The sequence below is a fragment of the Chelonia mydas genome, chromosome 2, assembly GCF_015237465.2.
Source record: "Chelonia mydas isolate rCheMyd1 chromosome 2, rCheMyd1.pri.v2, whole genome shotgun sequence".
In the NCBI taxonomy this organism is placed as follows: Eukaryota; Metazoa; Chordata; order Testudines; family Cheloniidae; genus Chelonia; species Chelonia mydas.
In genome coordinates this window covers 101132835-101157919 of record NC_057850.1, presented here as the reverse complement: position 1 = coordinate 101157919, position 25085 = coordinate 101132835, and the positions used below count along the sequence as shown (strand labels likewise).

Below are 25085 nucleotides of genomic sequence, written 5' to 3'. Positions count from 1 at the left end.
GGAGCAAATCTACAGCACTCCAGCATGCCACACACTACCTGATTGTGTGAAACCTGCTACCACCCCCTGAAAGTTCCCTAGTGTGCTTTGTTTACAATAGGGAACTTCAGTGAGCAGCAACAGAGTCCATACAGACAGTGTATGACACACTGGAGCTGTCAAGGTTCCTTCCCCACTCTGAACTCTAGGGTACAGATGTGGTGACCTGCATGAAAGATCCCCTAAGCTTATTCTTACCAGCTTAGGTTAAAAACTTCCCCAAGGTACAAACTTTGCCTTGTCCTTCAACAGTATGCTGCCACCACCAAGCGTTTTAAACAAAGAACAGGGAAAGAGACCACTTGGAGATGTCTTCCCCCAAAATATTCCCCCAAGCCTTACACCCCCTTTCCTGGGAAAGGCTTGATAATAATAGCCTCACCACTTGGTAAAGGTGAACACAGACCCAAACCCTTGGATCTTCAGAACAATGAAAAATCGATCAGGCAGGTTCTTAAAAGAAGGATTTTATTTAAAGAAAAGGTAAAAGAATCACCTCTGTAAAATCAGGATGGTAAATACTTTACAGGGTAATCAGAGTCAAAACATAGAGAATCCCTCTAGGCAAAACCTTAAGTTACAAAAAGACACAAAAACAGGAATAGACATTCCCTCCAGCACAGCGAATTTCACAAGCCATTAAACAAACAAAAAAAAAATCTGATGCATTTTCTAGCTAGATTACTTACTAACTTTACAGGAATTGGAAGGCTTGCATCCTTGATCTGTTCCCAGCAAAGGTATCACACAGACAGAAGCCTTTTTTCCCACTCCAAATTTGAAAGTATCTAGTTTCCTCATTGGTCATTTTGGGTCAGGTGCCAGCAAGGTTACCTTAGCTTCTTAACCCTTTACAGGTGAAAGGATTTTGCCTCTGCCCAGGAGGGATTTTATAGCATTGCATACAGAAAGGTGGTTATCCTTCCCTTTATATTTATGACACTGTAGATTCACACCCTACTGCTGTGCAGTCATTTATTGTTTAGACATCTCTAAGTATAATCTTAACTCGAATTATCTGGGTCTAAAATTCTGGGTTTGGGGAGCATTACAACATCTCAATAATGTGTTTTACACTTAAACTGAAATTAAAGTTGCAAGTACAGCTAAGTAATTTAAGTGAGTTTTTTCTTTGGCAATTTCCATAGTTTTTTTTTTAAATTATTAAAAACTCCAGACCTCATGTGCGTGCATATAAAACTTTAAAGAGCAGATTCACTGGTATACCAAAGCAACCAGGGAACACCAGTTTTAAGCCTAGGTATAAGCAGCTCTTATTCACCACAGTAGAGCAAATTCACCGAAGTGTTCTAGCAAACCTGACCTTTAATTCTCAATTGCCTTATTAGTTTAGAGGGCTATGTTCGTGAGACTAGCCCTGTGTGAATGTGAGGCAGGGGAGAGTCCAGTCCTCCACTTCCTGAGTTCCAATGTCTCTGAGCTATAAGGGCTCTCCTGAGCTTCTGTCTTGGAACCATGGCAATGCTGTGCCACAGGGAAAAAAGGAGCCAAGGCAGCAGTGACAGGAGAGAGAAACCTTCATGCACCAATGCCCAAGCTAACATGCCCAAGCCAATCTTTAAGTGCAAAACAACTCAACCTTGACTATGGAGACGTGGCCAGCACCTCCATAATTATAAAACAAACATACTAATAAAAATTTCTTATGGAGAATAGCAACAGTAGTAATTAAAAAAAATTCTGTAGTTAATGGATCCTAGTTCAAAACCTAGTTGCAGGCCACAGCATTTTCTGCCGCTTGACCTTTATAGGGAGTTCTTCCACTCAAGAGGGGACTGCAGAGAGGGAAGATGAGAGGGAGGAGGCCGGTAAGGTTTCTCCCCTGACTCAAAAGGAGTGTGAAACAGAACCTGCATATTGAAAGTGAGGTCCTGCACCGAAAAACACAACATGAAGGTTCAATATAGGAGATTAACTTCTAACCTCAGTGGAGGATTATGGGCCTCATTCAAACACATTAAACAGTGCACATGAGCATCTCATTCTGGATGGAAGGACGAGTAGGAGGGATGTAGTTTTTTAAGTTGAGGCCAGCCCTGGAGGGAAAAAGAGTCCTGTTTCCTGAGAAGAAGGGGTACTGAACTAAGGCTAAACTAAACTATGCAGGATAGAGGAAAAGATCTGCTAAGGTTAGAAAAGTCAGAAGGTTCCTAATGTCCTTTGCCACAGGAAAGAAGGAACCAAGGGAGGTCCGGGCAGCACTCCATACACACAAGGATACTCTACTCTGGGACTGAATACTAGGGAGTGCCATATCCCTTAAGATGGAATGCATGAAGACACAAGAAGAACTTCAGTTTACTTGCAAGTAGATTTTAAGATGCCATATAAGCGTCTTTTATGGAACTGGACCATGTTTTAAGAAACATCTATGCAACAATCTTACCAGACTCAATGATGTGACAACTAGTTCTCTCTCCCAGGCATAGCAAGAATATTAATCATTTTGTGATATTTAGCTAACTGAGCAGTACAAAACCACTGATATCATTAGAAAGGACACAAACCTCAGTAAGGTAATTGCACATAGAAACTCTCAATAAAATGGAGTCCTGCAGGTAAGATGGTAAATTTGGATGCACTGAGAGAAAAAAATCTTTTGAGTAATTATTGTAATTTTACAATACTCAAAAAAGGCTTTCTTTTGAATAGCAGGGATAATTAAGTACTATAACTGATAAGGTTTATCATATGCTGATGTTTGCTGGATCATACCAGTTTAAAAGTGTAAACAGAGAGAATTTCTGAGAAATATTTGATTTCTGTTTAACTTTGACCAAACCTAGCTAAAGGTAATGGGAGAGAAGTGAAAAAGACTGGTGACCAAGCCATTTCAGCTCACCGGATTTGATGTAATTCACCCACTTGCTTTTCATTGTGGTCCAATGAACTTACAGAGAAGATATACATCAGCGTGCAATGCCCAAAAGGAAAAATGTAGAAGACCAAAGCCCCTGTCCTCTTTAGGACGACATAACACATTGCACTTGAGATTTCGCTTTTTATTCTGTCAAATCATCCCATCCAACGAATTAATAGACCTTTCCATTTAAGGTCCAGGTACACTTATGAATGAAACTGAATGTAGTTGGCCTTATAATGTTGGAATTGATAAGGACAGACAGTTATTTTAAGACCAAAAACTAAGTTAAAATGGAGTGAAGGCTGAGAGCGTTTACCAGTAATTTCAACAGTAAACCCATTAGAGGGTAGATGGAATTATCTCCAAAACAAGCAGTACAAACAAAGGAAATTCAGAATTAAGGCTACATTTAAAGAAATCCTAACACATTAAATGTATGGAAATATATACGTATGCACCGAAATAACCTTTACTTTGCTGTGATTGTTGACACCATGCTGTGTCCATAAATTTATTGTCTGTGATCCCAGATTAGATTAAATTATTTTTAAAGACAATAGATTCTTTCATATTTTTCCCCTCAAGGTGACACTACAGGGCAGAGTTAAGTTTGATTGCCCCTTTACTGTGTACTTCCATATTTACATCTGGATTTTTGGTAAGAGTGTAGGGCTGATGGGGTGATTGTATCTTTTACCTTTGTATGCTATTTAAGTAATGGCAAAATATCATCCTGCTTTAGAAATAAAAATAAATACTGCAGTTTGCTTAGACTGAAAAATGCTAGGGCCAGCCCTGATCTATATAGTCTTGCTATAAGTGCCGGAGGATTATACTAGATGACCTCTCGAGGTCCCTTCCAGTCCTATGATACAAAACCATTAGGGGAGATCCTAAGACAACATGGATTGCCATGCCATCAATAAAACAAATCTCTACAATCCTCTGTCTTCCAATGAAGACAATGCTATTTCCTTGGTATTCTTGTGGTCCAATGGAAAACAGAATATGGATGAAAGATAGCTAGCTCATATTCACTCTGTGTAAAACTGACATAGACCTAATTTATGGTGTCTATGGTGTCTATAGGAAATGGTGTCTAGATAGTTACTGGCACATTAGAAATCTTATATAAATAGAAGGCTGAAAATCATAAATGAACAGACACACATAATATTGATTATCATTTTAGGTTGAATTAAGACGTGTCCCTAAGTACCAGACTAGGAAAACATACAATACTCAATACTAAAACTATACTATTGGTCTACATATTGGAAAACCATGTAATGAATTTTATTAAAGAAATGATTATATATATTCTGGGAAAATAAAGGAATTTTAGCTTTTGAATGTATTTCTGCTGACGCAGCTCTTCAGAATTTAACTGAAACAGCTTCAGGGGTGTGTGAAACCTTATTTTTGTCTTGGTCTATAAAACCTTCGTCTGTGTAAATAGCAGGGTGAAACAGAATGTCTCGAGGGAATTGTTTACTTCTGGTGCCAAGACAAACTAACAAACAAAAAACAAGGCTACAAAAACAAACCAGTAAGATAAAAACAAGTGGATGGACCCAGTGGGATTAACAACAGCTAGAAGTAGACAAATAAAAGTAAGTTTTATTAGGGTAAGCAAAAATGTATTAGTTTAGGTTAGTTATTGTGATTAATGCACAAGAACATTTTAGCTAGGGGTTCAGAATAGATAGGTACAGAAATAACTTGGTAACTGAATCCGGGCAAAGTTATGGAACAGGGTGTAAAAGATAATGACTGACCAGGGCCAATCAGAGGGGGGTCCAGGAGAGCCATTTGGCCTGGGCCTCAAGCACAAAGGGAGCCTCAAATTTAGACACCCGTTAATTTTTTGGCATTTGATAAGTTTTGCAACTTGTTTTTATGCACATCCCTATCGGACCAAAATGTGACACACTCTCTCAGCTTAGAGCTGCAAATTTAAGCAAATAAGAGATGTGATTTGGTAAAAGACATTTTTTTTTGCACAGAAAAAGGCTAGAAAAGCATTTGTTAAATAAAAAAAATTCAAATTCTCTCTCTCTCTTTTTTTTTTTTTTTTTTTTGGTGCCTTATTTTGTTTTTGTGTGTCATCATTTTTTATTTTTATTATAGCTAGGGGCTTCAAAAGCTGGAAATAGCCCGGCCTCTGAGAGGGCCTATGACTGACAAGAGAGTGGAGAAGACACAGGCAAAGAACACAGCAGAGACCAGAGATTTGAAAAAGTCACCCTGTCCCCAGTAGAGGTAACTTGATCAGTTATTTCTCTTGCCTTCTCCTTTTTTGCATATATCTGTGATTCATGGGTGGTAACAGCTTTATCTTAAAACATACAAAATAAATGCTACAAGAAACTGTTTAAGCATAAATTGGCCTGGATCTCATTTGTCACCCAACGTGTTACTAAGGCTGTGTCAGCATTAAATTATATTTCATTCACACTGTGCCCAACTTAGGTTACAGTGCACGAACTTTACCAAAACAGATTGCTGCTGTAGGACGTGAGTCTCCCAAAGCCACACTAGCTCACACGTTATGGGAGAGTCCTGTTATATTGAGCAACTCTCCATATCACAGAAAGCTTGGTTCTCTAGAGCAGTACTTCCAGCCAAACAACTCATATTGCTTAAATAGAAGAGCAGGCTACCTCTAGGGATAGAAGCTTGGCACAGCAGCTTGACTGACCTGGCAGCTAACAAGCAGGTAATGTTTCGAGAAGAGGGGCCTCAGACAAATTTTAAAAGGTTTGGTTTAATTTTTTTTATAAAACTTTGATTAACCTCTAGTGGATGAAAACAGATGTCTCTCCTTTCTGCCCCGCCTTCCTTTCTTTCCTTTCCCTCCCTTTTGTCTTTTTTTTCTCTCCTTTTATTTTTCAAAAAAAAAAAAAAATCAATAAAACACAAATAACTTGACAATAAACTGATTTACACCAACAGCAGCAAGTCATACCTATCACCCCACTTTTCCAAATTATTTAAAAAGACACTGCTGTGCTCTCTGAAATGTTTACTCAAGAGAGTAAGTCTAATTTTGGACAAGGAGTAAATCTGGCTTTTGAAACATGAAAATTTATACAGGGGTTTAGAGAGTACGCTAATCAACAAGAAGTACTTTAGCACAGAAGCACAGCTGATGAGTTTATAGGTAAGTACATTACCATGATTAATCTTCAGAAAACTTCACAACTGAAGGATAAGAAAATAAGATGAGAGTAAATAAGATGCATTTTTTATTTCCATGCTAGTGGGAAGGGACAAATGCTTTGCTTTCTGATCAAGCCTATTCCTTATAGTTTTCCAGCAACAGTTAGCATGGAGTGACGAGCCACCTTTCTCTGAATAATACCTTCTTCAAAGAAATGCATACACCCAAAGGGACAAAATTAGAGCACAGTCCCACATTACAGTATATGAAACTTATTTTGTTACATTCCAAGAGAACACTTAATGGCAAACAGTAATTTTGTGCATGGAGAGATGAACAGATGAGCCACTATGACTAATAGATGAAAACACTCAGTTTTTTAACTGGCCTTGTATTGTGTGAATCAATTATTGAAGTTAGTCTGTAAAAACCACTGTACCTAATCTGGTGTTCAACCTTATTTCTAGATGTATAATTTCTTCAGATGTTAAAGCCTTTTTGCTACCCTCAGTATCTGCTTCAGACTATGAAGCAACTGAATTATTCCCTTTCTTGCTACAGAGCATTTGAGCAGAAGGAAGCTCTCAAACTATTTATTTGAATTATATGGTAGGAAAAAGGATAGCTGAAGGCAGTCGCCATATTGACCATCAGCTTGGTAAATACTGAAAAGAACAGACACAGGAATAAAGTTTGTGACTGGGAAACAATTGAGATACTTCTGATAACAAGTATTGATTGGCACATAGAGATAAGCACACTTTAAGCCTTCAGATGCAAGAAAGTCTCAGCTGATGGAAATTATTATGGATTTGCCAGTTCCATTTTTAAATGTTTCTGGAACAAATGAGTTTTACTACTTTGGGACTAAAAATCAGTCAGTCCCTGTGCAATTTATAACCACAGTCGGAATCCCTGTCAGTTCATGTGTAGACTTTAAGATGTCCATCTTGCCATCATGAGTCCTGAGTAGTTTAGGAGTACATTAACTCAGAATTGTATGCATGTCAAAAATCCATCAGATCTTTAAGGAAATTTACAGTCTGTCAAAACCTGACAGTATTCAAACATTCAAAAATTCAGATTTAATAAGTGCTAAAATTAACATCCTATGTCATCAGAAATGTTGTGCAGTAGATCTCATCAAGGGCTCATCAATTAAACAACTAGACCAAGTCATTTTCCAATATTAACGTATTTGATTGCCAGCAGTATGTATGTAAGTAATCTCGTAACATTCATTTTTAGGCGAAATTCCTGATTAAACAGAGATCCCTACTGTAATCAAAGACTGATGGTATGATATGTTCCTGATATTTGTATTTTTGTTTATCTGACCTCTGTAAAGACCTACATACTAAATACTCCCAGGAATGAAAAACAACTAAAAGATTTCAGTCTCCAGGAGAGACCAAATATAAAACACAGTTTTAAATAATAAAAGATGTTACATGCTAATTATGAAGACACAGGAAACCTTTTCTTTAAGGTTTAGCTATGAGCTTTACCATCTGGCTACAAATTTTAGTAACAAATTTTAGTAACAAAATTAGGCAAACATCAAAAAGATGAAAGACAGAAGTGTACCAACCCAGTTCTGTCAATACAAAAACTACCATAAGCAGATGGGTTGAGATAGAAGGAGTTTCCTTTAGGTATGTCCATTAACTCTCTTTTTTTTAACCCAGTTCATAAAATTATAAGGCTTTGTCTGAAGAAATAAAAATAAATTCCCCACAACACTCACTAAATGCTATATTTAAAAATAGCAGCAAATGTTAAAAAGGCTCTCTACTATTTCACGTACTAAATGTGTTTCTCTAAGTCAAAAGCTAAAATCCAACTCTACATCCCTAATGCAACAAGTTTCTTTTCTTCTCATTACTTTTACCGTACAAGCTTACTTGTCACTAGCTTTTTCAAAACAGCATTTTTATCAAAATAGAAAGATAACATAAAAGCTCTGCATAGATTGCAAGGGTTAGCTATTCTTTATTAGGTTTTAAGTAGCAGAAACTACTTCTCCAAAGAAAACATACTGTAATTATTGTACTCAACAGGTAGCTTCAGTAATCAGGCCAAAAGCAACACAGTCGTCATGTCATTCTTAAAGATCAGCATTTTCCCATGCTTCTGCATAACAAATGCGTTGCAGATTAATTGAAAGTGTACAGGCCATCTTAGAGCCCAAATTAATCCGAGCATTTGATATCCCCTTCACTTCATATGGAAATGCCATTCAATGGCACCATTTTCATAGGGACAAAGTGTTTTTTGATAACAAGTGGAATGTAAATCTCATGAGAAAGAAATCAATCCAGCCCAAAGAACTCCAGAGTATTGATTTATGTGCATTATAATTTCACAAGCTTGAAGAGAATTTGTAAATTAAGGGGGAAATGATTACATCCACAAAACAGCTGCTATATCACTGCTTTCTTTTTAACGGTATTATGAAAAAAAGAAATAAGCAAAAGTTATACTGGTTACATTACAGTCTCCAGGAAAAAAGCTCATTTAAATCATGAATTGCATTACAAATGGGAAAGGCAAAAATTCATCTCCACACCAGGCAAATTTCCTAATAAAGTACACTATTCTATTATGGTCATCTTAGCAACATCTATACTGTAGTTAAAGTTTGTCCACGGGTTTCCAAAGCACAGGGACTTATTCATATGCATTTAACTTAGTCAAACTTCCCACATTTGTTCTCTGCTAGAGTGATATTTTTGGAAGTTTTAATAAAAACAGTTCAGATATTTTCAAATAAGATGACCGTAATCAAAGACTTTTGACATACAAAAAATATTTGCAGTTTTGAGAAGCTCAGTATTGCAAACCCCAAGAGTTCAAAAACCAAGAGGTGGAGCCCCCAAAATTATGAAATTTTAAAAAAATAATATTTTTGGTCTGTCTTCTCTCTTTTGAACTCCCCATATGCACCTCAAAGCTTGCGTGTGACAATTTTACAGAGTTGCTAGATCTCACAAATTGACAGTGACCAAAATGATTTTGCTCCCTGTGGTAGGTGCTCTCACTAGAGTACACGAATGAAATCAAGGCCCCATTGTGCTAGGCATCATACAAATACACAGTAAGAGACAGCCTTATTGTTTTACATTTGGGTCTGCCACTCTCTGGACACAGGAAAAAAAAATCTCTCACACTCTGATCTCCATCCTAAACACAGTTAATGTTTACAATACATTATTCTTGAAGGGACAGCTCACATTAACCCAATCAAAATAATAATGACACTGACCCTACTGCAGGGTGTCTCTGCAACCATGGTGGTACAGTAATCCCTAGCTATCTAGTAGTGTGCTGGTGTACTACTTACTCAAAGGCAATTGCAGTAGACACTCAGCACTAGCATTCAGTGGGTTCCTATATATATATATATATATTCACATATTCTGATGAAGTAAACAAGGATTGCTTTGTTAGGGCTGCCAAAAATAAGAAATACAAATATTCTAGCCACGTCTTAAAATGTCACAAAGGATAAACCAACTAACTCAGACTCCAAAAGGGCAGCCCAGTATGCGTTACAAAGTAGGGGCTCCTTAGGACTAATGCCAAGGATACTCCCTCCTGGAAAGGATCATGAGCTGACCTGCAAATCCCCCAGCCAGGGTTCAGTTCTTTTGTCAGTCTCGTTTGAACCAGTCTGTGCACGACCTGTTTGTCAGATACTGACTATCCACTTATTACAGCCAGTGCTGGCACCCTTGCCAGCAACAGGCTATTTTTCTCAACCCAGTGATCCAGCCTACCCTCTGCATCCAACTCCAGGGCTGCCCACTATACAGCCTGCTGTTGTCTCCTGCTAGGGCCTGCTCCCTCCCCCCCCCCCTTTTTGGGGGGTGGGAGTGTATTGAAAACTTTGTTTTACTAACAAACTGAAAATAATCCACAGGCACTAAAGTTCTCAATCAATATTCTGCTGGCACTGCGCATAAATGCATAAAACTGAGTGTTCAAGAAGGTAGAAAAAACAAAACAAAAACACTTCATAAAATATTTCCCCCCCACACATATGCAATAGCCCTCACAAAAATGGTTAAACCATTTTGGCTCAGCCTTTCAAAAAAATTAATCTGAAAGGAGAGACAGCCTGGAAATTTTCAGCCCAAAACGTGAATGTCGCTTAAGTGTATGAACAGCTATAATAAAGGGTTAGAATGTAAACTTCATAGTGTGAGTTGTAATTATTATTTATCATGGTTCAAAAGCATCATCAGAAATTCTGCAAGCTGTTATATGCTGGTGAATCCTTCACCCATACTGAGCCTTCATGAAGTTATCAGAGCTCCATACACCCACAGGGATCTGCCCACACAGCAAATTGCACACAAAGAAAAAGGGTTTTACTATAAACAAAGTAACATAGCACAGAATGAATACAATGCTGTAATTTACTGATGGGCCTCCACCAAAGGCATAAGAATTCAGCACCGGAGATTAATAAACAACAGTAAAGTAACAAGAGCTAATTCTACTTTATTCACTCCAGTGACATCAGTTATATGTACCTTCTATTTGAAATGTTAACTTATAATTCATGAATTTACTTTTCCTTTTCACCAACATCAAACAAATCTAGGTGTTACTCACTGTTAGCAAATTAGTATTAACACTGTCAGGGACATCAATGAAAATATTACTATCTTCTCTCCAGGTAGAGTTTTAACTGGAAGTGAGGACCAGCACTGAATACTGCCCATTCTGGGCCCCTTGACAGGTGTAAGCGTGGGGTTAATCTATTTTAGGGGAAAGCACTACATTTTTTTCTGACAGGCTGATTTAAGAAAAAAGGAAGGTGCACCGCAGCAGCTGTTTGAAATGTTACATTAAGTTCCACAGTGGCAGCAATGGATTTACAGAAAACATATGAGGTGGTCAAAAATGTGCATAATAAATAGAATTTATCACAGGAATATCACCACCACATCAATTTTATGCACATACATGTGCACACACAATATCATATATACATACACATATTTATACAAACACACACGGACGGACAGGCATTCATATAAAACTAAAAACATTTAATTTATTCTATGACATAACAACAAATAGCAGCATGCAACAAACCTGGCACAAAGGAATTTCCATCCACCACAGATAAACCATTCTAAGCCTGTCTTTCTGTGAGAAACTCTGGCTCTTGGTAAAGTATGGTAATCACTTTCATCATTTTCAAAGCCTTCTTCCGACATCATTAGTGGCATTTCATCCAAAAGGGAGGACTCATCTTCCACTTGGTACCTGCTGAAGTTAAATAAAAGCATTAAACAAAGGTAGATGGTATAATAGCGGTATATTGACTATCTATGAAATTCTGAAGATTGGTCTGAAATCCAAGGGACATATTTCAGATTTCACTATATTGGAATTCTATAATAAAGTCATTTCAGTTTTAGCATACGACACGTGTGTTCAACACACTCTCACAAATCAAATGTTTGCCCTATTTTGGTTTGAGTTACACTATCTGTCTTTTAAAGAACATCTCACATTGGTCAGCAGGTACCCTGGTATTATAAACTGTTGTATGCAGAATGCCTTATCCAGAGTTTGCTAAACACTATATAGATATCCAGAGCTGCATAAATAAAAATGTTTAAGACTTTGGACATCCAACTTCATACTTTCAAAGGCCAATTTAAAAACTGTGTTATACCATATAATTTTTTTATGTTCAACAATCCTGTCAACAGCATCAATTTAGTAGGTAAAAATTCAGAGGAAATGCAAATAGTGGCATTCAGTTACATGTCAGTGTAGACTAGAGTGTCAGGTAAGGTACTCCCTCCCTGTTCATTTCATTTCCTTAGAACCTCATTACCTGCTTTCCTGATATACCCCCCTTTCTGCTCTTTCAAGTGCCAGTTAGAAGCACTTCATTAGCATACAATTTTTACTTCCATTGGTATCTTTGTCTCTGGCCCACAATTTCTACATACCTTATCAATTCAGTATCGTTACCTGTAGTAAATACATGTATCTTATTTTAAGTCTTAAAAGGTTGCAAAGAAAAGTAAAGTCGTTTTGCAATAGCCGGTGAATCACAATAGATACCCCTATGCTGTCTATCACAAAAGTACACTAGGCAGATTATGATCCTTTCTTTAATAGGCACTGAATGATACAAAAAAAGTTATACTAAGGCAGATTATTGACTTTTGTACCCAGATATCAAAGAGGTTCTGTACTTTGAAAGATTTTGCTCCACTTTCATTACCTTTTCATTGGTATGAAAATATGAAGACAAATAGTGTGACAAATCCCAAATTATAACTCAATCTTTTTTGATGAATCTAATCCCTCCTTTTACAAAGTTGCCTTTATAAATTATAGTATTCAAATAACTAGATAATCTTCTTAGATACTAGTAATTCTAATCAACATTAATGTCAGCCTTCAACATATATGATAGGAGTACACACAGTACATAATCAAAAGATACTGTAATTTCAAACTAACAGGTTCCATGTACGTAATGGCCAACAGAGACTGGATGAAGGAATGCTTGCAAACTATAAGGCAAATTACTGTCAACTGCTTTAGCATCTGAAGTAGAAGTCAAGCACAACTACATTTGTAAATGATACTGCTTGGCACTGTACGCTGATTTCACTGACAAAAGTTAACTTGTAGTATTGAGTAGACCTGAGCTACTGCACTTGGGAGTTAAAAATAATTCTAATCATACAGTAAGCATGAATAACTATTCACCATTGTGATTAAGTACCGAGTCTGGAGGGTCAAAACTACCTAATAGTAGTTTCTGCTTAACTGAGCTTAACTTAGTGTTCAAATACCTGCATGTTCTTCTAATAAAATTAAGATTAAGCAGACACAAATATGCACTCCAACATGATTTCTACAAGAACTTTAAACCAGTTTATTGTCATCTATCTTCATCCTATTCCTATCAATGAATATTTCTAGTGTGACAGGAATAGAGAACTCAGATTAAAATGTAGACAGGGAAACAAAACAGTATCTCCATACTCTTAGCATGATACCTTTTTGTCTTTGGGTTGTTGTTTTTTCCCCTCCTAGTAAATGAACTTGAGAGAGACCACAGAAAATTTAAGCCCAATATGCAGTGAAAAAAAAATCAGCCAATCACACAGAATCACAGCATTTCACATTCATTTAAGGTATGGTAGAAAGGAGAATGTCTGAAATATGCTTCAACAACATTCTAATTGGAATATGCAGACATACTATTTTCTCCTCCCGTTACCTTTCCCGTTATATAGCACATAGTATAGTATATAGCCATTATATAGCTCAATTCACTATGTCATGTTTTTAAAACATGATCTGTAAAATACTTTATGTTATTTTCAATTAACTTGGGCCTTTCTTTTTGCTTCTTTGCTTCTAACACAAATACAGGTTATGCTGTCTCAGGATTTTCTTGTGAGCTTTAACACCTTAATTCAAGCCATATATTAAATCTTTAACAAAAGTTTTCTTTATCCAAAATGTCAGGTCACTGAATATAAAAGGTGTTAAATAACAACATCCAGATTCTCTGGAGTGCTGAGTATCCACTGTGCTCAGAAAAGATATAGGGAAGCCTATTACAGTTGACATTTTTAAAGTGGATCTTACTCGGAGGACTTGCTCCAGCACTCATTAGCTTGCAATGAGCCCCAAGTGACCATACACGAGCTGAGAATAACCAAGCACAGCACTATGGCCGTGCCCTGATGCTCCTGAGCCCCTCCCTGCTCTTTACCATTAGGACCAAGGAGTAACTAGCTGAGAGCTAACCCACAAAGGGGGAAACTCTCAGCCCGAACCCAGCTGATTTTCAACCCTTTTGTGCTGTCAAAGCTTTGGAAAGGGGCTATAACACTACAGATTCTGGCTTAAAGATGTCAACACTGAGGCTTTGTCTACACTACACAACTTTTAGTGACATGGCCATATCGACACTGCCGTGTTGCTAGAAGTCGGGCAGTGTAAATGCGGTTTATCAGCACTTTTGCCAACAAAATACTTCACCCACTATGAGAGGGGTTTGTGCTGTCAACAGGAGAGCGCTCCTGCCAACAACAAGCCGTTTACACTGCCACTTGCCATGGCAAAACTTGTGTCGCGGGGGGGGGGGGGGGGGGGGCATTTTTTAAGCACCTGTGAACGACAAAAGCTTTGTCATTCAATTGGCAGTGTAGACAAAGCCTCACTCTGACTAAGAGTCCCTTCCACTAGTTTGCTCAACCTCCTTTGTTATTTTTATGTTCCCATTTCACTAGTTTTTCAGATAGCTCAGAGAGGACCTGAAATTCTAATGGAGAAGAAAGCAAGCAACATGACGCACAAACTTAAACCCTGTGTTAGCACAAGCCCAACTTTCCCATGCACGTCACTTTTAAGACTTGTCTTAGATTATGATTTCTGAAAACTCCGATACTAAGCAATATGCAAAGCAAGGCTTCTAAACCACAACACAAGCCTTACTCAACCTACAGTAAAGATAAGCTACTGAAGAACCTTGCTACAATGGATATATAGGGCCCTTTGTTTTAGTTTTTTATTTTGTTTGAAATTTCCCAGAAATTTATTAGTTATTATTTTGAAAATTAAAAACTGGTTGAAAAATCAGTGGCTAAATATAACCTCATAGTTTTCTGGGTAATTATTGGGGTTAATATTGAGGGGGAAACAACTAAAAGAGAACAGTAAGCTTTCGAGTATACTTTAAAAGGATTCAGAGTAGCAGCTGTGTTAGTCTGTATTCGCAAAAAGGAGTACTTGTGGCACCTTAGAGACTAACCAATTTATTTGAGCATAAGCTTTCGTGAGCTACAGTTAACTTCATCGGATGCATTCTGTGGAAAATACAGTGGGGAGATTTATATACATAGAGAACATGAAACAATGGGTGTTACCATACACACTGTAACAAGAGAGTGATCACTTAAGGTGAGCTATTACCAGCAGGAGAGCGGGGTGGGGGAGGGGGAACCTTTTGTAGTGATAATCAAGGTGGGCCATTTCAAGCAGTTGACAAGAACGTCTGAGGAACAGTGGGGGGTTGAAGGGGGAACAAACATGGGGAAATAGTTTTACTTTGTGTAATGACCCATCCACTCCCAATCTCTATTCAAGCCTAAGTTAATTGTATCCAGTTTGCAAATTAATTCCAATTCAGCAGTCTCTCATTGGAGTCTGTTTTTGAAGTTTTGTTGTTGAAGAATTGCCACTTTTAGGTCTGTAGGGTAGGGGGGAGGGATAGCTCAGTGGTTTGAGCATTGGCCTGCTAAACCCAGGGTTGTGAGTTCAATCCTTGAGGGGGCCATTTAGGGATCTGGGGTAACAACTGCGGATTGGTCCTGCTTCAAGCAGGGGGTTGGACTAGATGACCTCCTGAGGTCCCTTCCAACCCTAACCTTCTATGATTCTATGATTCTATGTAATTGAGTGACCAGAAAGATTGAAGTGTTCTCCAACTGGTTTTTGAATGTTATAATTCTTGACATCTTTGTTGGGCCTGTCCTGTAGTAGGTGACTTCTGGGTACTCTTCTGGCTCTGTCAATCTGTTTCTTCACTTCAGCAGGTGGGTATTGTAGTTGTAAGAATGCTTGATAAAGATCCTGTAGGTGTTTGTCTCCATCTGACGGGTTGGAGCAAATGCGGTTGTACCGTAGAGCTTGGCTGTAGACAATGGATCATGTGGTGTGGTCTGCATGAAAGCTGGAGGCATGTAGGTAGGAATAGAAGAACATAACATAAGAAAATAACAGAACGCCACTAGCCATCACCTTCAGCCCCCAACTAAAACTTCTCCAACGCATCATCAAGGATCTACAACCTATCCTGAAGGACGACCCATCACTCTCACAGATCTTGGGAGACAGGCCAGTCCTTGCTTACAGACGGCTCCCCAACCTGAAGCAAATACTCACCAGCAACCACACACCACACAACAGAACCACTAACCCAGGAACCTATCCTTGCAACAAAGTCCGTTGCCAACTGCGTCCACATATCTATTCAGGGGACACCATCAGAGGGCCTAATCACATTAGCCACACTATCGGAGGCTCGTTCACCTGCACATCTACCAATGTGATATATGCCATCATGTGCCAGCAATGCCCCTCTGCCATATTCATTGGTCAAACTGGACAGTCTCTATATAAAAGAATAAATGGACACAAATCAGACGTTAAGAATTATAACATTCAAAAACCAGTTGGAGGATACTTCAATCTTTCTGGTCACTCGATTACAGACCTAAAAGTGGCAATTCTTCAACAACAAAACTTCAAAAACAGACTCCAACGAGAAACTGCTGAATTGGAATTAATTTGCAAACTGGATACAATTAACTTAGGCTTGAATAGAGATTGGGAGTGGATGGGTCATTACACAAAGTAAAACTATTTCCCCATGTTTGTTCCCCCTTCAACCCCCTACTGTTCCTCAGACATTCTTGTCAACTGCTGGAAATGGCCCACCTTGATTATCACTACAAAAGGTTTTTCCCCCCCCCACTCTCCTGCTGGTAATAGCTCACCTTAAGTGATCACTCTCTTGTTACAGTGTGTATGGTAACACCCATTGTTTCATGTTCTCTATGTATATAAATCTCCCCACTGTATTTTCCATTGAATGCATCCGATGAACAGAGCTGTAGCTCACGAAAGCTTATGCTCAAATAAAATTTGTTAGTCTCTAAGGTGCCACAAGCACTCCTTTTCTACTTTAAAAGGAGAAGAAGAAGAAAGAAAGGTGAGAAACTATGGTCTGGGAATCAATAGCGGTGAATGAAATATTTGATGGTAGGCATTCCATGAAAAACTATCTGGGCACACAGTACTATTATCTTATGTTTCCAGCTCAAAAGTTTAATTTGGAATCAGCTAAAAATGTAATATTTTACCATGTAAACAATTGCTATAGAGGACAGATTTCTTTTTAATCATCAATGGGAAATGAAGTGGTCTACACAATTAAAAACTGTAGGGAAGTTGTTCACAAGATAATATGTTAAGATGGGTTAAGATAACTGCTACCAAGTTTGAGAACCTCTGTTGAGAGGAACAGCATGGTAGAAATTAATAAAAGCATATATGTGAGAAAAGTAGTAAAAAAAATTCCCATTAAGTTACTGGAATGGGATGAGTGGGAAAAGGGGTTCAATTTTTGTGCTGAGTTTGCAACAAGATATTGTAGGAGAAAATGAAGATGAGATTAAGCAGATGGAAGAGATGTCAAGCCTGGAGATCTACAAGTCATCAGGAGCAGAAGAAGCCACAGAATGAATGAGGTTGCCCAGGAATGGACTGTAAAGCAGAAATATCCAAGGACAAAGACCTGAGTCTTTGGAAAAAGGAAAAACCAACTTTGGTAGGAAAAACCAACAACTGAAGGAAGTTAGTAGAGCGGGGAAATAGTGTTATCTGGCAAAGAAGATGTTAAAGGGAAAGAACAAATCTGTATAATGAAGACGGCACCAGGACAAGAGTAGAAGAAGTAAACAAAGTGTAAACAAAAACTGGGATGTTTTAGGACAAATGCATCATTTAAAGAGGACAGTGAAGGTATCGAGAGCAGAGTTATAAAAGAGACCATAGAATCAACCCAAGGAGAGGGAGGTAGTGAAGTATCATCTAAGAAGTTGGATACAATGTAGGATTGGAGATCTAAGAAAAAATGCAAAATGGAGCAAGGGTAGCAGGTCGTACTAAGGCAGATGTGCAATACAGGTAAAGAATCTAACTAAAGACAAGATAAATTGAGGAACTGTTCCAGACTGAGAGGTCAATAGAGAAGGTTTCAGAACAAATTTATATATTAAACAGTAAAGTCACCAGGACCAGCTGGTATTCACCCAAGAGTTCTGCAATTTTATATTTGAGTTTCTTCAGAACAATTAACTGTGCTACGTAATCCATCGCTTAAATCAACCTCTGTACCAAATGACTGGAGGATAGTTAATGTAAAGCCAATTTTTAAGAAAAGGCTGCAGAAGTGAACCTGGGAATTACAGGCTGGTAATCCTAACTTCATGACTAGGTAAATTGGCTGAAACTAAATTGGTTGTGGAAAGAACAGAATTAGCATACACAGATGAAAACAATAGGTTGGGGAAGAGACAACATGGCTTTTGTAAAGGGAAATCATGCCTCACTAATCTATTAGAATTCTTTAAGAGTGTCAAAAAGAATGCGAACAAGAGTGATCCAGTTGATACAGTGTACTTGGATTTACAGAAAGACTTTGACAAAGTCCACACCACAGGCTCTTAAGCAAAGAGCTACCCCGTGGAAGGAAAAGGCCGGGGTAGAGACCATCGAATCATGGAAGTCAACGAATCGCTACGCAGGTGGTGTTGGAGAGAAGGCTTTGGATTCTTTGACCTTGGGATGGTGTTCCAAGAAGGAGGAGTGCTAGGCAGAGACGGGCTCCACCTAACGAAGAGAGGGAACAGCATCTTCATGAGCAGGCTGGCTAACCTAGTGAGGAGGGCTTTAAACTAGGTTCACCAGGGGAAGGAGACCAAAGCCCTGAGGTAAGTGGGGAAGTGGGATACCGGGAGGAAGCACGAGCAGGAGCGTGTGAGAGGGGAGGGCTCCTGCCTCATACTGAGAAAGAGGGGCAATCAGCGGGTTATCTCAAGTGCCTATACACAAATGCACAAAGCCTGGAAAACAAGCAGGGAGAACTGGAAGTCCTGGCAAAGTCAAGGAATTATGATGTGACTGGAATAACAGAGTCTCTGGATTAAATTTAGAAGTGTGAGCAACAAGGGTGATGTCGTGGTGGGAGTCTGCTATAGACCACCGGACCAGGGGGATGAGGTGGACAAGGCTTTCTTCTGGCAACTCGCAGAAGTTACTAGATCGCACGCCCTGGTTCTCATGGGAGACTTCAGTCACCCTGATATCTGCTGGGAGAGCAATACAGCGGTGCCCAGACAATCCAGGAAGTTTTTGGAAAATGTAAGGGACAATTTCCTGGTGCAAGTGCTGGAGGAACCAACTAGGGGCAGAGCTCTTCTTGACCAGCTGCTCACAAACCAGGAAGAATTAGTAGGGGAAGCTAAAGTGGATGGGAACCTGGGAGGCAGTGACCATGAGATGGTCGAGTTCAGGATCCTGACACAAGGAGGAAAGGAAAGCAGCAGAATACGGACCCTGGACTTCAGAAAAGCAGACTTTGACTCCCTCAGGGAACTGATGGGCAAGATCCCCTGGGAGAATAACATGAGGGGAAAAGGAGTCCAGGAGAGCTGGCTGTATTTTAAAGAATCCTTATTGACGTTACAGGGGCAAACCATCCCGATGTGTAGAAACAATAGTAAATATGGCAGGCGCCAGCTTGGCTTCACAGTGAAATCCTTGCTGATCTTAAACACAAAAAAGCAGCTTACAAGAAGTGGAAGACTGGACAAATGACCAGGGATGAGTATAAAAATATTGCTCGGGCATGCAGGAGTGAAATCAGGAAGGCCAAATCACACCTGGAGTTGCAGATAGCAAGAGATGTTAAGAGTAACAAGAAGGGTTTCTTCAGGTATGTTGGCAACAAGAAGGTGGTCAAGGAAAGTGTGGGCCCCTTACTGAATGAGGGAGGCAACCTAGTGACAGAGGATGTGGACAAAGCTAACATACTCCATGCTTTTTTTTTTGCCTCTGTCTTCACAAACAAGGTCAGCTCCCAGACTGCTGCACTGGGCAGCACAGCATGGGGTGGAGGTGACCAGCCCTCTGTGGAGAAAGAGGTGGTTAGGGACTATTTAGAAAAGCTGGATGTGCACAAGTCCATGGGGCCGGATGCATTGCATCCGAGAGTGCTAAAGGAGTTGGCGGATGTGATTGCAGAGCCATTGGCCATTATCTTTGAAAACTCATGGCGATCCAGGGAAGTCCCAGACGACTGGAAAAAGGCTAATGTAGTGCCCATCTTTAAAAAAGGGAAGGAGGAGGATCCTGGGACCTACAGGCCAGTCAGCCTCACCTCAGTCCCCGGAAAAATCATGGAACAGGTCCTCAAGGAATCAATCCTGAAGCACTTACACGAGAGGAAAGTGATCAGGAACAGTCAGCATGGATTCACCAAGGGCAAGTCATGCCTGACTAATCTAATTGCCTTCTATAACGAGATAACTGGTTCTGTGGATGAAGGGAAAGCAGTGGACGTGTTGTTCCTTGACTTTAGCAAAGCTTTTGATACGGTCTCCCACAGTATTCTTGTCAGCAAGTTAAAGAAGTATGGGCAGGATGAATGCACTATAAGATGGGAAGAAAATTGGCTAGATTGTCGGGCTCAACGGGTAGTGATCAATGGGTCCATGTCTAGTTGGCAGCCAGTATCAAGCGGAGTGCCCCAAGGGTCGGTCCTGGGGCCGGTTTTGTTCAATATCTTCATTAATGATCTGGAGGATGGTGTGGATTGCACCCTCAGCAAGTTTGCAGATGACACTAAACTGGGAGGAGTGGTAGATACGCTGGAGGGTAGGGATAGGATACAGAGGGACCTAGACAAATTGGAGGATTGGGCCAAAAGAAATCTGATGAGGTTCAACAAGGCCAAGTGCAGAGTCATGCACTTAGGATGGAAGAATCCCATGCACCGCTACAGACTAGGGACCGAATGGCTAGGCAGCAGTTCTGCAGAAAAGGACTAGGGGTTACAGTGGATGAGAACCTGGATATGAGTCAACAGCGTGCCCTTGTTGCCAAGAAGGCCAATGGAATTTTGGGATGTATAAGTAGGGGCATTGCCAGCAGATCGAGGAACGTGATCGTTCCCCTCTATTCGACATTGGTGAGGCCTCATCTGGAGTACTATGTCCAGTTTTGGGCCCCACACTACAAGAAGGATGTGGAAAAATTGGAGAGAGTCCAGCGGAGGGTAACAAAAATGATTAGGGAACTGGAACACATGACTTACGAGGAGAGGCTGAGGGAACTGGGATTGTTTAGTCTACAGAAGAGAAGAATGAGGGGAGATTTGATAGCTGCTTTCAACTACCTGAAAGGTGGTTCCAAAGAGGATGGATCTAGACTATTCTCAGTGGTAGCAGATGACAGGACAAGGAGTAATGGTCTCAAGTTGCAGTGGGGGAGATTTAGGTTGGATATTAGGAAAAACTTTTTCACTAGGAGGGTGGTGAAACACTGGAATGCGTTACACCTAGGGAGGTGGTGGAATCTCCTTCCTTAAAAAGAAAAGGAGTACTTGTGGCACCTTAGAGACGGTGCCACAAGTACTCCTTTTCTTTTTGCGAATACAGACTAACACAGCTGTTACTCTGAAACCTCTCCTTCCTTAGAAGTTTTTAAGGTCAGGCTTGACAAAGCCCTGGCTGGGATGATTTAATTGGGGATTTGTCCTGCTTTGAGCAGGGGGTTGGACTAGATGACCTCCTGAGGTCCCTTCCAACCCTGATATTCTATGATTCTATGAAAGTAAGCACACCTGGGACGAGAGGAAAGGTCCTCTCATGGGTCGATAACCAGTTAAAAGATAGGAAACAAAAGGTAGAAATAAATTATCAGTTTTCACAATGGAAAGTGGTATATCACAATATCTCCCAAGGATCTATACTGTTCAACATATTCATAAATGATCCAGGAAAGGCATAAAACAATGAGGAGGTAAAGTTTGCAGACGATACTACATTACTCAAAATAGTTAAGCCCAAAGCTCACTGTGAAGAGTTACAAAGATCCCACAGTTAAATGACTGGCCAACAAAATGGCAAATGAAATTCAATATTGATAAATGCAAAGTAATGCACATTTGAAAACATAATCCCAACTATACACACAAAACGATGGGGTCAAAATTAGCTATTACTACTCAAAAAAGGAATCTTGGAGTCATCATGGATAGTTCTCTGAAAATATCTGCTCAATGTGCAGCAGCAGTCAAAAAAGCTAACAGGATGTTTGGAACCATTACAAAAGAGATAATCTCATAATGCCACTCCTTGAATACTGGAGAGCTCACTGAGGGTGGAACTTTTTTGCTGTCAAGAGAGCTCTCTCCTGCCGACAAGTAGCGGCTACACTTAGCGCCTTTTAGCAGCACGGCTGTGTCGCTAAAAGGTGCATAGTGTAGACACAGCCTAAGCTCGAAAGCGTCTCTCTCTCACCAACAGAAGCTGGTCCAATAAAAAAATATTACCTGACCTGCCTTGTCTCTCTAATATCCTGGGACTGAAAAGGCTACAACAATATTGCATACAACATTACGAATAACCTGTCAGGCAGGCAACTATTTTCATATAAGATCAGCTCATATATGAAATGAAGAACAAAGGTTAATCTCAGTCAGGATACATCCTAAAATATTCTGTGTATGATGGTTTTAAAGGATTTCTTTATTATTTTTCCAAACTCTAAATGTTTATCTGACCACATTGTGTTGTATATTTTCTTCTTTGATTTTTCCTTCAGTGAGAAAATCTCACAGGAAAGAATTAACCAAAGAGAATTATGCGTGAGAGCCCAATCTTGTCAGAATAAGAAATACACGTACATGCACAACTAGAAATCAAAGCTGCTCTTGTGAATGTGGTAATATTTACAGAAAAAACTGATGCTTAATCATACTTACTTTTTTATTAAGAAAGTATTATATCATCATATTACAAGTAAATATTTTCTTTAAAAAAATCAGTTCTAGCTAGCTTTGCACTTTTAAATATTCAGCTTCATTGCATCATGTTTAGTAACCTTGATTTCAAAATGCAGCCTTTGAACTGGCAAGCAATTTATTCCATTTCAAAAGGAATTTTCTTATTGTGTTAGAAAATTTTACTTCAGTATTTAGAAACAATAAGATGATGAATAATGGATTTTTCATAGCCAACATAAGGAGAAAAATCTCTATTTCTTTGTTATCTAGTTTCTTGCACACTTAATTGCCTAAAGCTCTGATTCTCCTTGAGTGACAAACCAATTAAGTATAATCCTAGAAACTTTTATTAAAATAGAGAAGAACTGAAAGCACCATGAACAAAGAAGACAGAATGTAAGACATCAAAACTCACAGTACAGATGCTACTAAACCAGATATAGAAAAGTATCTTGACAAAAATATGGCTTCCTAAGGAAAAAAGAACATTAATATTAAACAACTTTCAACAAAACCTTACTACTGTAAGGAGTATCATTGAAATAGATTTAAGTGAAAGGAAACAGTACAATAAATACTTTTAAATTAACTTTTAATATAAACATCTAGTATGAAAATTACACCTGTTTCTCTGCATTGCCTATATCTATATATCCTTCCAACTTTGATGGCTCATACTGATTTTTTAAGCAAATTATTGCTTTTAGCGAGCACATTACGTTTCAATTGCATATTACATCTACTACTGAAATCATATCTACATACAAAAATCCACAGTCCTTTCTTTGAATCAATCGTGAAATAAAAGATTATATGAAGCAAAATGTAGTTCAATATAAACAGGGAGGAAACAGGCCATACATCCCTTTGGTAAATTCCACCCCTTCCCCAAAACTGCTATAGGTCCTAACCCAAGGAAGAGAGTCGCAGCTTTCTGGGGACAATCACAGCTGCACAGTTTGCTCACAGACAGCATCAACTCAACTTGCAAGAAGAAAAAGGCCAAAAAAAACACAGAGGAGGAGTGGGTTAGCACATCCCTCAACACCACTCCCTTATCATCATTCGTATTATGGGAGCGCCTAGAAGCCACAAGTAGTACAGGAGCATAGTGTTGCGCACTTTACAAATGTACAGTAAAAGACAGTCCTGCTCCCCGATAAGTTTACAGAGTAAATTCCCTTAAATCCAAAGTCCAATGACCATACTGCACACAGGCCAAAATCCACTATAATTAGCCATATTTCATGGGGAGGAAGAGGTGAGAAGCACTTCTCTGAGGATATGCAGTCAAAGAATCAACTGTGTGCTTAGCAAAACTATATATTTTTAGGGCTTTGGTTTTGTTTTATGTCATGAGTAATCAGTTTGCATAACCATGTCAAAAGTGTGTTAAAAACAAACTGCTGTTCACCTACTATCACACCTACAAGTGTACAACTCATTTTCCCATCTCTGAAGATATTTATTGACATATCGAGTGGTATCATGATACAGATTTTTCTTTAAAAGAAGATACTTATAACCTATTTCAGAGCATCTGCTGAATCTCTAAGAAGCTGAGATCTTCCCCTCATCCTTATTTTTTACATCCCCATCCTTACATTGCACTAACATGTTGGCTGAAGTGAAATGGACAAGATTCCTTTGCAGCACATTAATACTGTATTTATGCAGCGGAATAGAAAAGGATAGGAGAAACTGATGCGGACCATGCATCAATCCCTCCCATAGATACACACACTGCCTCTAAAATCTCTTGTTCCCTACAGGCTCAAAGAACAAGATACATGCTTTTTTATCTCTTCCTCCCACTACGGGGCCTGAAATAATACACCATAAAAGCTGGCATGACATTATGTATAGAAAAAGTGATCGTATCATTTTTTACAGGTTTTTATTAGTCAGTCAAAATAGGAATTTCCACAGGAAACGTCTGTTTTCAACAACAAACTGAAAAGCTTTTTAGCAACTAAAGAGCAAAGAATTTAGCTGGTCAGGTGAACACTGCCAGTGTGACAGATATGGCAATTTCCTGCAATATTCTGGAGAAAATCTACTGAATTAAGTTAACCCTTACTGAATTTTAAGTATTTTAGGAGTTCATTGTATTAAAAAATGCCAGTAATTTGTATTATTGTGGCATGGTAACATCTGGGAGGAGACCTGACTAATGTAAAACCCTGGGAAATGTCATGAGGATTTTCTGAAACTATGTAAGCTTTTTCAAGTTTAGTGGGTTCTCCAGGAAGTCTCTAGGGAGACTAACATAAATATCAGCTCCTCCAGGTATGCAAGAACTTAGTCTTTGAAACTTTACAAGGAGGAGTGGACATTTTGTTTGCCGATTACATGAAGACAGATCAAAA

General features: G+C 39.1%; 1 protein-coding gene across 4 annotated transcripts in view; it reads right to left on the bottom strand.

Annotated features, from left to right (window-relative positions):
- The window catches only part of ATP9B (ATPase phospholipid transporting 9B (putative)), a 282270-nt gene that overhangs the window by 243658 nt on the left and 13527 nt on the right, over positions 1-25085 (bottom strand). For 3 of the 4 annotated variants that reach the window (XM_043540007.1, XM_037892983.2, XM_037892985.2), the window contains exon 2: positions 11193-11369. In XM_043540007.1, coding sequence (XP_043395942.1) covers positions 11193-11369 — 177 coding nt within the window. The remainder of the gene's footprint in view (positions 1-11192; positions 11370-25085) is intronic. The other variant, XM_037892984.2, reaches the window with a different exon arrangement.